General features: G+C 37.8%; 1 protein-coding gene across 1 annotated transcript in view; it reads right to left on the reverse strand.

Moving 5' to 3' along the window:
• Positions 1 to 6,594: 6,594 nt before the first annotated feature.
• Klp98A (kinesin-like protein 98A) overlaps positions 6,595 to 13,004 on the reverse strand; it is a 100,512-nt gene continuing 94,102 nt past the window's right edge. The window contains exons 21-23 of the mRNA XM_068346637.1: positions 12,067 to 12,165; positions 10,248 to 10,331; positions 6,595 to 6,978 (exon numbers count right to left, since the gene is read on the reverse strand). Coding sequence (XP_068202738.1) covers positions 6,832 to 6,978; positions 10,248 to 10,331; positions 12,067 to 12,165 — 330 coding nt within the window. The 3' untranslated portion in view covers positions 6,595 to 6,831. The remainder of the gene's footprint in view (positions 6,979 to 10,247; positions 10,332 to 12,066; positions 12,166 to 13,004) is intronic.

A 13,004-nucleotide genomic window follows, 5' to 3' on the forward strand; every position in this document is an offset into this window, starting at 1 on the left:
AAGAAAGTAGTTCGAGGTAAGTACTTCGTGGTAAGTACTTCGTGTTGGAACAAATCACAAATTTTAAGTAATTTGTATTTTTCCTAACAGTACTTACCTCGAACTACTTTCGGGTAATGGCCCACCCTTCCTTCCCAGAGTGCCTTACTGGACTTCTTAGAAACCTAAGCTGCCAAGAACTTACTGGAGGTCGAGACCTGAGCAAGCATGCTCTCTGACCCGGGGTTAGCCTCAGGGCGCGTATCCCTCCGCCTGAGGTTACCCCTCATAGAAAACGGGAATAGGGTAAACTACACAAAACTCTGGTCGGATGGGAGGAGATCCCAGATACTCCTAAGAAAGTAGTTCGAGGTAAGTACTGTTAGGAAAAATACAAATTACTTAAAATTTGTGATATCTTTCCTCCAAAAAAAAGAAAATCAAGCACTTCCCTGAGGATGAATGAATGGGGATCTAGAAGTACAGGTCTTTGAGGTCTATTGATATCATGAAGTCCTTGGGTCTGACCGTTTGGGCCGTCTCCATCTTGACCGGAGTCTGACATACAACCCCATTCAGTGTTGAGAGGTCGATGGCTGGTCTCCAGCCCCCAGAAGCCTTTTCGACCAGGGCCTGTTCCTACATGGATCCCCTCGCGTAGGAATTCAACATCGTTGGATGTAGGGTCAGAGGAGGGAGCTAGTTTGTGAAAGGGACAATGTACCACTCTCTTAAAACAAAAACCCCCAAGGGTCACCTCCGTGGAACATCCACCTTTGCCATTCATGCTTCATGCATCTCCCTACTGGTGGACTGGTTGGGGAATGCCCTCCCTAGTGGAAATACCCTCGTCTGTTCCTCCTACCTCCTTTGCCCCTAGCTCGAAAGGGCTGTCCGTGGGCTTGCATGTGAGCGGATTTTTTTTACCAGGAAGTTCTTCAACCCCTGAACGTCGGCTGTAGAAGATCTCTGCAATGGAGGTACCATTGAGTGTAAGCGTGAGGTGATCACCCTATGGAGGAGGGAGTCTTGACTTGTCTTCCTCTATCTGTCAGCGACAGCCTTGATGTCCTCCACGTGGAACAGTGAAGAGCAATCTAAGGGGCGCCTCATTGCTTCTCTCTTCAGGACTTGCCTCTGGAATCTTCAGACCACCGCATCGTGACGTCTCAAAACCCAGTTGACCCATTGGTTAACAACGTTCTCTGTCAAGAACTCGAGAGTCCTGGCTCCCGAGAGGAGGAATGCTAGCAGTGATTCCTTCCTCTGAGGGGTGGAGAGATCCTTGTTCTTAACGAGGAAGCCTACTGTCTCTAACCGGAAATCCAGCCATGAAGAAGCTTGCAAGGAATACCTTGCAGCCATCTCCATGTTTGCAGGGTCACCCGTAGAGAAATGTACAGGTAGAGTTGCCAACTTGTCGGTCAAAGATAAGATTACTGAGTCTAATGGTAGAGGAGACGGTTTGTTCTCTACCATCTCATAGTACTTCTTCTGCTGGACATATGCAGAAGTCCAGGACCATATTCTTTCCCTTTGCCAGGACCTGATCTGGCTCCCCTAGATTATTCACCTTTATAATGCAGGTGAGAACTTGCATAGAGGTGATCTGCATCCTGCTGCTGCAAGGGTGATATCTTGGGTCTTCTGGACACCAGTGTAGCTCCGTCAGAATGTTCAGATCTATTATTATTATTATTACTAGCTAAGCTACAACCTTAGTTGGAAAAGCAAGATGCTAAAAGCTCAAGGGTTCCAACAGGGAAAAATAGCCCAGTGAGGAAAGGAAATAAATAAAAGATATGAGAAGTAATGAACAATTAAAATAAAATATTTTAGAAACATTAACATGAAAACAGATTTTTCATATATAAACTAAAAAAAACTCATGTCAGCCTGTTCAACATAAAAATATTTGCTGCAAGTTTGAAATCTTGAAGTTCCACTGATTCAATTACCCAATTGGGAAGATTCTTCCACAACTTGGTCACAGCTGGAATAAAACTTCTAAAATACTGTGTAGTATTGAGTCTCAAGATGGAGAAGGCCTGGCTATTAGAATTAACTGCATGCCTAGTATTGCAAACAGGATGGAATTGTCCGGAAAGATCTGAATGTAAAAGATGGTCAGAATTATAAAAATTCTTATGCAACATGCATAATGAACTAATTGAACGATGGTGCCATATATTAATATCTAGATCAGGAATACAAAATTTAATAGACCGCAAGTTCCTGTCCAACAAATTAGGATGAGAATCAGAAGCTGAAAACCAGACAGGAGAACAATACTCAAAACAAGGTACAATAAAGAATTAAAACACTTCTTCAGAATAGTTTGATCACCAAAAATCTTAAAAGACTTTCTCAATGAGTCAAATTACTTCCTCCTCTGAGCTGGCACCCATAAAAGCCCGGGGAAGGTCGAGGTCATCTTCCGAGTTCCTTTTGCTCAAGCACTGACCCCTTGGAGGGAGACCACTATGCTCAGTCTTACAGAGGCAGATGTTTCAATCAACTAACGTCCCCCTCTAGATTGATGTTCATCCATAGAACACCAATTCTTGGGTAACGTTTTCATCTCTTTCCTTTCCCTTGGGCGGATATTGAAGCCTGCGAGAAAGAAAGAATTCCTCTCCTTTCCTGCCACCTTTTTCGGAGGGGGCAGAAGGGGGAATCTTTGGCACTTTGGACGAGGGTTCTAGCCGGCTCTATTCTCTAGGTGGAAGGAGACATGAATCCGTACTCAAACGATCGGAATCAATCCTAGCCTCTCCCAGACCGGGTCTTGTTCAGGAGGAGCCTTGGTTTTTAGGCATTCTTTATACCTGGAAGAAACCTGAGGGTTGGAAGGAGGTTGCCTAGCATCACTACTGTGTCTAGGGTCAGATGGGCCTTCATTCCCTAGGGAGGATTCTAGTGGGATGAGAGGAGTGCTTGGTGAAGGAATTTTGGGGGAACTGCTGGTGGTTCTGAAACCGCCCGTTTCAAAGCCCTTGCGCTTGCTTCCTTAGTTTAGGGGGAGATGCATCGAAAGGAAGGTGCAAGAAGATGGTAGCTCTCGCCCCAGTCTGTGATCGTCTTCCCGGCAGAAGTAAGCGCTGTCCACTTGTCTAATGGGATCGACATGAGAGGGAAAATCTAATCTCTATTGTGAGGGAACGAGCAGTTCCTCCCACAGAATAGATTTCATAAATGACGAGCGTTGGTGAGGCGAGTACTGATAGCGCTACTTGCGAGTTATCAATTTGGACAGGTAAGTCCAATTCTACCTGTGCACACAGTGCACATTGATGAGGTAGCACATGTTGATGAGGTAGTGCTCGCCTTTGCTCAGGACTAAGTGTTAGTGCGTGCACTTCTAGATGAATAGACTTGCTAGAAGGAACAAAGCGTGTAGTGATGGTGCATGCTTAACGTGTGTGCTTTTAGATGAAGAAACTCACTGTGAAGAGCAAAGCGAATAGCGCGTGCATGTCTTGATGAAGAAACTTGCTGAAAGCAATGCACTTTGCAATCAAGCGCTTGCTTTTTTCCAACTGAAGTTCACCCTTCCATCTTGGTAAATGATAGAGAACGCAACACTGCAAGACTCATAAGGCGAAAGTTTGTCAGCGCTCCCGCTTGCTAACGCATCTAGGAGAGAAACTCTCCTACTCAACATTTCTATGGTAGGAGAAAGGCACATTATTTTCCTTTCCCATACAGGATAGGGAGAACAGGCGGTTGCTACGTGCTTACGTGCAGACAGTAAATCATGTTTCTCCTTATGAGGAGAAACTAGGGGACCAAGCTCGTGAGAGCTTATCCTCACATAGCTCTATGGACATGAAAATGAGGGAGAGGGGATTGCATGCAATTGCCTCTCACCATCATCGTCCAGCTCAGAAAAGCTGTGCTCTGATGGGCTAGAGTAGGGCATGGACAAATCCAATGCCCTTCAAACTTATTTGGGGGGGGTAGACCACTCAGGAGAAGGCTGTCTCTCCTGCATGTGGGAGGGATAATCAACCCCTTTAGCCTCTGACAGCAAAACTCGAGAAGCTTGCAGAACAGAAGTTGGTGCAGGAGACCTTTCCCTCGTAAGGGAAGATCCTGGGAAAGACCTACTCTCCCTCAGAAGGTAAGGTTGCTTGACACCTGGAGGCAGACCTTCAGACAGCTCACTTCGTCTCCTCCGGCTGGTTGAACCAAGCCAAAAGATTGATTCCTTAAACTGCCTTTGGGACATGGCCAAAGCTTGACTCTCGGATCTCCCCCCGAAGGGATCCACCGACAAATAACTCCAAGGAGTACTTGTCCCCAACTGCACACGCCCAGCCGCCGAAGCAGAGCGAACATTGGGGTAAGCAGAAGCGAAGGCAAAAACGGTTGAGCTGGCGTAAGACTTTGGGTTGCCCTTCGGAGTCTCGAGGGGATAATTTAACCCTTAGGGAGGATGTGTACTCCATTCACGTGCCTAACCACAAGACTTCTTGTAACCTTTCCTTGCACGGAGAACCCGTGAGCCCCAAGGTAGGCCACAAAAGACGAACTTCTTCAGAAAGGCTCCTGTATGGTGGCAGCCGGTGCTGTTTCTCTAGGGAAAACAATGAAGCCTTCAGACACGTAAGGTTCTCCCGGAGTCACACGGACGCCACTCGTACTCGTTCTACCCCAGAGGAAGGAGAACGAGCAGTCATTGAGAAGAGCTCACCTGATATTTACATTTATGCCCACCCTCCTCCTCTTTGAGTAATGAAGTCAAAGAGAATAGGATATTGAATAAGTTTCAACTTCGAGACTGAAAATGACAGGTGCGTCTACCCATAGCATCAATGTATGTCAAGCTTCAAGAACATAACCATATGAACATCAGGTGAGTATATGAATAAATTTTATTATTCAAATATTAAAAAAAAAGTTAAATGTCAATGTTCCTACAGTATTTATATTACCTAAGCATTCTATGATACAATAACTAATGAAGATCTAACTTAACAAAACTAGTTAGAACTTTACCTCATAGTCTACTTGAGTGCAAGATGTCCTGCAAACTCTTGTTTTATAGTAGAAAAATGGCATCTACCACCAAATTATCAAAGTACAGAACTACAGTATATAAAATAAGTGTCTGGCTAGCTTCAATCAAAGGTTTCATCAATTTAGCCCGTGCGGGCAAAACCAACGAATTTGTAGCTGTTCTGTAGGAAACTCTGCCAGTCTATAAGTTTCAATTGAGGTGCCAACAATATTAAAAACTGAAATGTTAAGGGCTTAACTGCCACCATAATCAAAACTTTTGAGCTTATACTTAAAAATTTTCAAGTAAATTGAGGATGAATCTTTTAACCACAATACGGCATTAAATACAATTGGAATCTAGCATGCCATAACACCTTGTTTCTGAAGACAAGCTCCTCACATCATTAAGGGAATGTGGATCAAGAGCTGTATAGGCAGCAGGTGCACCAGGATTAAAAGATTGGTAGCACCCAACATTTCAAAAATAGCACCATAATCTAAATCTTATCATCATCTTTCTACCAAAGGAAAACTCACTTTATCAGTAAAATTATCAGGGAAAATGTTATATCTCCCAATGCCAAGGAACACGCAGAGGTACTTTGCAATGATTTCAATAGAAGTAAAGAAACTATAAACTGCATCTGTTGGTGTGACACAATTATTCAACTTCAGACTAAAATTATTCTCGCTCAACTGACATCTGGGATCTGTAGAAGTAAACTGCAAAAGGATCTATTAAGGGAAAAGTTACTGACATACCTTCGCCAATACATATACAACACACAACAGAAAAAATTCTGAGATTTTCTCAGCTGTTATAAGTTCTGCAGACACCAAAAAGCAAGACAGGAGTTTGATGGCTACTTGAGGATCCAGGTGGCACATAATGTGAGAGTGGGGGTTACTGCTCCTTTGTCTGTCAGACTAAAGATCACAATGTGAACTGTGTGAGTGATGGATTTTGGTTTGTTTTAGTTCCTTTGAGCTGGAAAGCACTTAGAAGTAATTAGATCTAAATAAAAAACAATTTCTAAAATTTGCTAAATACATAACTAATGTTTATTTCCTGAACTTACCATAACAGGGAAGATAGTGCTAATACTGGAATGGTAGCCCTGTTTAACCATTGGAAACTAAGGGATTTTCAGATACACACAATTAGGATTTAAAATGGCATTTCCTACATTATCAACAGGCAATGTAAACTATAATTTCCTTTCGTTCACTGCTTTTCAATAAGAAAAATCTTTATTAGAGGAGTTAAACATACTATATATAATACTTCTGTATGAGAATGGAGAGCAATAAATTTAACGCTAATGGTTTATTAGATCGCAAGAGGAAAATCCTTAAAGCTAAGAAATTTATTTTAAAGGGTATGGATATCAAAACCTGATGAGAATTCACCCAGCAGGTGCAAAAATCAGAAGAGTGAGAAGGGAATTTATGCAAATTCTAACCAAAAAGAAAGTTAAGGCTAAAATAATAAAGACCATTTTGGTACTTAGGATGATATCACCCACTGAATCAAGATTAATAATTTCTAAAGGAAACACCTTTTATATTAAAAGTTGGTTATTTATTAATGGATGCTACAGATAAGCTACATATATTACTACTTTTATAATGACCTTTATAATGTACAATGGAACAGTTAAAAGATTATATATAGCTATTATGACCATCTCAATAAACATGGTAATCTCACAGTCAATAAAATGCAATTTGGTAGTACAGTGTGATCATTCATCTAAAAAAATAAATTATTTACTTACAGGACTCTCACTATAGTAGATTCAACGAAAGCAACTAAACCATAAAAACAAGCTATAGACAATATATAGGTTAGCTAGTTGTGTGCCTAGAGCTTTCAAAGACTCCTCTTTGGAAGAAGGGCGAGAAATGGGCTAAGGTAGAACGAGAAGGTGGTGCTCCACATAAAGGAGAATCTTCCAGTTCACTGCACAGAACTATGAGTTGTTGAAGATATATCTGCAATATAATGATCAAATGTACAATGACTGCATAACCTATAAGCATGATTAAAAAAAAAAATTGGTGCAAAAGTTATCTTGCATCTGCCTATACTGTTAGATGTTCAAATATTTCCATTTCACCCTTTCCTAATGACCCCACCACAGGGTGTTGGATTTCTAATGCTTAATCCCATAACTTGCTCACATTGATATCTCATTTGATGGATTAAAGAATATGTTCATAATAAAAAACAAAAAAAACATTGTTTACCAAAAAAGCCCATTGCAAAGATGAAATTCTATTTTGCACAATTTCAGCAATGAAATTTTAATTTTATAAATCCTATGACTAAAAAAATTAAATTTTTAAAAGAAAAGTAATTCATTGAAATTTAATTGTAACACTGACCTTATATTATTATCCACTAAGAACCAAACTTTAATGGTTTCAAATTATTAAAACTACAATATGAAATGAAAAATCACAAGAGTAACCTCATTCTTTCATTTTGCAATGAAAGCAATCTCAACATATTTAAACCCCAGGACTGAATAATCCAGACAAGTAGTAGGAGATGCACATGAAGATGATAATATAAATAATAAACTAACCTGATATAAACTCAAATTTCAACAGCTCATTACCAATAATATTTAATTTGCAAATTAGGAACTTGTCCCTAGGATTTTGCACAAAGGACAAATGTTACACAAAGGCAGTATGTGTACACTGAAATACAGTACAATAAATTTTATGCTAAGATAGACAAATGCTACACATTCTAATTCTAACATTTGGCTAGTATTTCCTTGTAAACCAAAAACCCTGTATTATTGTTTGCATCATAATAGACAGATGATAAAGAAAGGTAGCAGATGGTCTACACTACAAAAATATAAAAATCATTCTATTATGGCTCGAAAGCAATACAGTTAAATTTAAATTTATTCATGGCATTACTTATTCTAGACACAGCAAGCACTTGGGTCACAATACTGTATTAGCTTTTCTGGATTAAAATGTATGTGGTCTTGTTAATCTGCTTATGAAAATGGGATGCCCCTGATTTTATAAACAATAAAATGGGATGCCCCTGATTTTTATAACATGTTTCTATGTAAATCAAAACACTTCAAGTATTTTGGTCATACCAGTTACTGAGGCTAAGAAATCAATCGATTCTAGAATGCAAATAAATTATATAAAAGGGACATATTAATATAAAATAAAAAAGAACAAATTATCCCAGAGAGAGAAAGAAAAAGCAGTTTTAGAAAAAATTAAGGTTTCAATATGCAAACCCATTAATCAATGTTACCTTTTTCCATAATGAAACCATCTCCAGTCACATCAGAAAGGGTCAAAATGTACCTTATTTCAAAATAATTGCTCATTCAATACAAAAACCCATTAATTATAAGTTGTCTAAATAGCAGCCACTGAGATCGAGCGTATGAGAGCAATGTTAGCTAAGGAAACAACCACCCTCCATCAAGAAACACTCAGGTTTTAACGGCCAGTGGGGTTTTACTGTCTAATGGAGCAGGCAGAAAAAAAAGGCAATGGCTGGTATTTATCATGAGGCTGAGTTTCAGAAGCTCAGTTTTTTGCCACAAAGGGGTTAAAGTTGATCATGAACTATTTGAAAATGCCATACTGTATAGTAAAAAGTAGATTGCACTCTTTCAGTAACCACCTCTACATAGATTTTTCACCTAGCCCCAGGTCCATTTTTTGGGATGTTTTACCTAACTTGGTTTGCCACAACAAATATTTTCCCTAAGAATTAGAAATTCTTATTACATCGCTAAATAAATTTACTTTCCAGTTAAATCAATTTTGCATATTTAGTATACTGTAAGTCTTATTAAATTATATAATAGGAAATCAAAGAATACTGGACATAGATTACATCACAGGGCTGAAAGGAGTAAAGAAATACCTGGCATAGAGGTATTTAAAGGGTTAAGAAGAATTATAAGATGAGCTCACTCCAACCACTACAAATTTGTTAGTCCAATTTCCTAGGTAAAATGGGGAGAATGTTATTGTGATCTCCATATTGCAGTCCAAGGAATGGCTGACAATTCCATATTTTGTTTGCCAAAGAAATGATTTTGCCCCCTTTAATTGAGTCATACTGCCTCTTTGAAAAGGCCAAGGCCAGAAAGAACAGCATCTTACTCTTGGGATCCAGGATAGAAGTGTTGTGGAGAGACTTGGAAAGTTGCTAAATGATGTTCAGAACTAAAGCTTGATCCAAGCTAGGAGGTTCTTTTTTTGTGGTCTGCAAACAGGTCCGGCCAAACTGCTTCAGCAGGTCTCTAATATTCCCTACATTCCAGGCCTTTCTTCATCTCAAACTAAGGGAGGGAAGACCAGTAACACTTGATGGTTGAGAGGAACAATCCCAGTCTCCACTTCTTGAAGAGGAAGATATCTACTATCAAGAACATAGAGGCCACACGTTTAGGAGTGCCTCATTAGACATGATCATCATAATGTTTCATGGTGGCTTTTCCCTTTACAGGTTAGACATATAACCAGTTCTCTTTGCTCTCTTCTGTCCTGTAATTTTGACTTTCTACACTCCCATTAAGTCTATGCCTTCATCTACCCCTTTTCCCCATGATTTCCTGGGCTTTCCTTTAGGTCTTTGTGCTGCTACTTTGTCGTACATACCTGCTGTATATTTACCAACTGTTTCTCTTCATATCTGATCACATACCCAAATGAATCTTAATCTATGTGTTAGTAGTGTCCCAGGTTCTTAACACCACATCCTCCACCAGTTCTTCATCTGTAATATAATCTTCCCACCATACTCCCTTACTAAAGCCTTAGAATAAAATTAAGCTAGTTACAACTTAATGAGCTATGAAAAGAATAATGAAAATAACACTACGAGACACAAAAAGAGCAACATGAACACGAGAGTAAACTAATGTAAAGGATATTCTAACAAGTTCGAAAAAGAAATGGACATGGGCAGGACATCTAATGAGAATAACAGATAATAGATGGACATTAAGAATAATAGAAGGGGTCCTTAAAGATTGTAAAAAAAAAGCAGGGAAAGGACGAAAAGATGGTGGATTGAGAAACTAGGAAAGCTTGCAGTTGTGGACTGGCATAGAAAGACCACAAACAGACACAAGTGAAGGATATGTCTAAGGTCTTTGTTCTGCAGTGGACTAGTATCGGCTGATGAATATATAAATAAAAAAAAATTTCTCTTCCTAAGAGAAAAAGGTAAAAGCAAGAAAGAAGAACAAGAGTCATACCTCAAGCTGGCCACGGCGTTCGGCAACAACTCGTTCCGTAAAGTTTCCAAATAATCTCCGAGGAGGAAAATATAGTTCATCAACCTATTAAAATGAGAGAAATATAAGATAAGCTAATTCAGTTTTTTAATAAATAACACTAAACTGTAAATTATTGCAGTATGGTACATAAATAAGGCTCTGAAATTCAAGAAAAATTCTACAAATTTTATTATAATGAAAACACAGCAGATGGTTCTCATTCTGCTGAGGTATATAGAAAATAGCAAAAAAATCTATTCCTTATCCTGTATTTACTTTTAGAATTAAAAGAGAATCATTTAACCTCCCATTATCTTACTCTTATAAATTATAAGATTAAATCACTAATAAGCACTCAGTAAATCACTAAATTAATCTATCACGATTCATCTCCCATGAATCTTAAAAGTACTCTAAAACCCTTGGCTGATAATTTAGCACATATGTAAAATAAAAATGGAGTCTAAAATCAGGATCAGGATCAGAATTTTAATTATGAATTTTTCATTTCTATATTAACCTGAGGTTGATATTAATTCTTCTCCAGAAGCTCATTTTATCAGTTTACCCCAAAAATTTTATCAAATATTTTCCCATTTTCCTTCCTTTTACAAGATGCATGCCCCCAGTAAAGTAATGAGACAATATTGCAGTTCATGATAAGTAGCCTACTGAGACTTTCCTATTCTTCTTCTATTTATTTCTGTGACCCTCACCTGATGTTCATATTGCTGACTCCCAAACACTGATGGAGGGTCTTACCTTCATCAGTGTGTGGGAGTCAGCCAAAAGAGGAGAGAGACAGGTCAACAAAAATTTTAAAAGCATAATTTATTAAAATTTTAGACTGAATAGATCTAAAATTTAATCGGAATCATCTCAAATATCATTTGCTAATAAGGCTCCAGATTGTTTTTACAACAATATTTGAAATATCAAAAAAGATATCTATCACTTAATCTTTCTCTAATCTCCAAATCACTTGTAAATTTACTTTCAAGTAAACTGGACATATATATCTCACACCACCATATTTATAGATTATATTTATAGTAATTACTTACATCTTCCTTATTTCCATTTTCCCTAATTACTTACATCTTCCTTATTTCCATTTTCCCTAATTACTTACATCTTCCTTATTTCCATTTTCCCTAATTACTTACATCTTCCTTATTTCCATTTTCCCTGACTGTGACATGAAAAATGTATCATGTTATATTCATTAAATTCATTTTACTTACATATCATTTGCAGTACAATTTTATCAATCCTTAATGGTGAGGTCAAACCAAGTTTTAATTACTACATTAATAAGACTTACCAATACCTCCTATTTACTGTACTTATGATAATTATTTGTATCATTAAAATAAAAATTCTGAGGGGGTAAACAAAGTGAAATTGACCTAAATCATTTATAGTAATTCTAAATTCAATAGATTTTAAAAAACTAAATTCGAGAGCTAAATACTGAGTTTTTTTTATCAAGTTTAGACATATTATTAAACAAAGATAGCTTAATCACTTCACTAATATATATAAACTTTGATTCCAAATGTTAATGATTAAAAAACCTAGAGCATTACATCTCTGAATAAGAATTATAGCTAAATGAAAATACAAAACAGAGAAATATATAACCTTATGAAGACCACTAAGTCTTATAGGACTTGTCCAAAACATTTGACCTCAAAGCAAATTTTACGAAGTTAGACAACAAAGCGAGATAAGCCAAAGTGAATGGATAAAAAGGACAATAAGCAAAAATAATAAAACCATTCTCATTACTACTTACTGGCTGTCCATATTTATGACACATATACATATGAAGCTCTCTAAATCTTCTATACCGTCTGAATACAGTCCAAGAGTCTGGGCCAGCAGCAAGTTTTACCTGAAAAAAATACAGTAAATGAAAAAGCAGAATTTTAATTAAAAATGGTATTTCTATACTCACCTGAAGTTCATATTGCTTCTCTACATCTCCGTTTATAGATATTTAATAATAAATAATAATTTAAAAATCCCATTTTCTTTCTTTAAAAGACACATGCCATTAGAAAAGTAAAGACAAACATTAGTAGTCAATGGCAAGAAATGCAGCTGAGACTGCCAGAGGTTCCTTGTTATTTAAGTCTTAAAGTTAAAACCATTTCTTATCATCATGACAAAATAAGTCGTTGAGGAGGAGAGTGGCATGTGTATAAAGATAAGGATGGGTATGTATAAAACCATCAGGCGAGTATATAAATATTGAATTTCTTGTAACAAAATTCTGTTCATGTCTAAGAACCTCCCATGATATTCATATTGCTGACTTCCACACTCTGATGGAGGTGGGATGCCAGTGAAGAAAAGAGCTACTGTACTGTTAGGTTATTTAAAAAACTTAAAATAGTATAAATTAATTAAAATTCTAGACACATAGTTTAGATTATTTGCAAAACACCATCTCAAAATCAAACATTTTAAAAGTACTGTAATTTGCATTTTTCCTAACAATACAACCCTGCGTCCCTTATTGGGAGTATGTTTTCAGCGAACTGTAGCTTGAATTTAGCTGTTAAGATTTGAATAAGGTGTCGGTAGTTACTGGCGGGTGGCGGGGAAGCGCTCTCCCCTCCCACAGCAGACTGAGTAGCCATTGACCTTCAGCTAAGGCTTGCGGGGTGGATGAGGCGGGAAGTATAACTCAAAGGACTCAGGTTGGTATGGTTAGTGCGTGCATATCTA

Source organism: Palaemon carinicauda, chromosome 22 (assembly GCF_036898095.1).
Source record: "Palaemon carinicauda isolate YSFRI2023 chromosome 22, ASM3689809v2, whole genome shotgun sequence".
Classification (NCBI taxonomy): domain Eukaryota; kingdom Metazoa; phylum Arthropoda; class Malacostraca; order Decapoda; family Palaemonidae; genus Palaemon; species Palaemon carinicauda.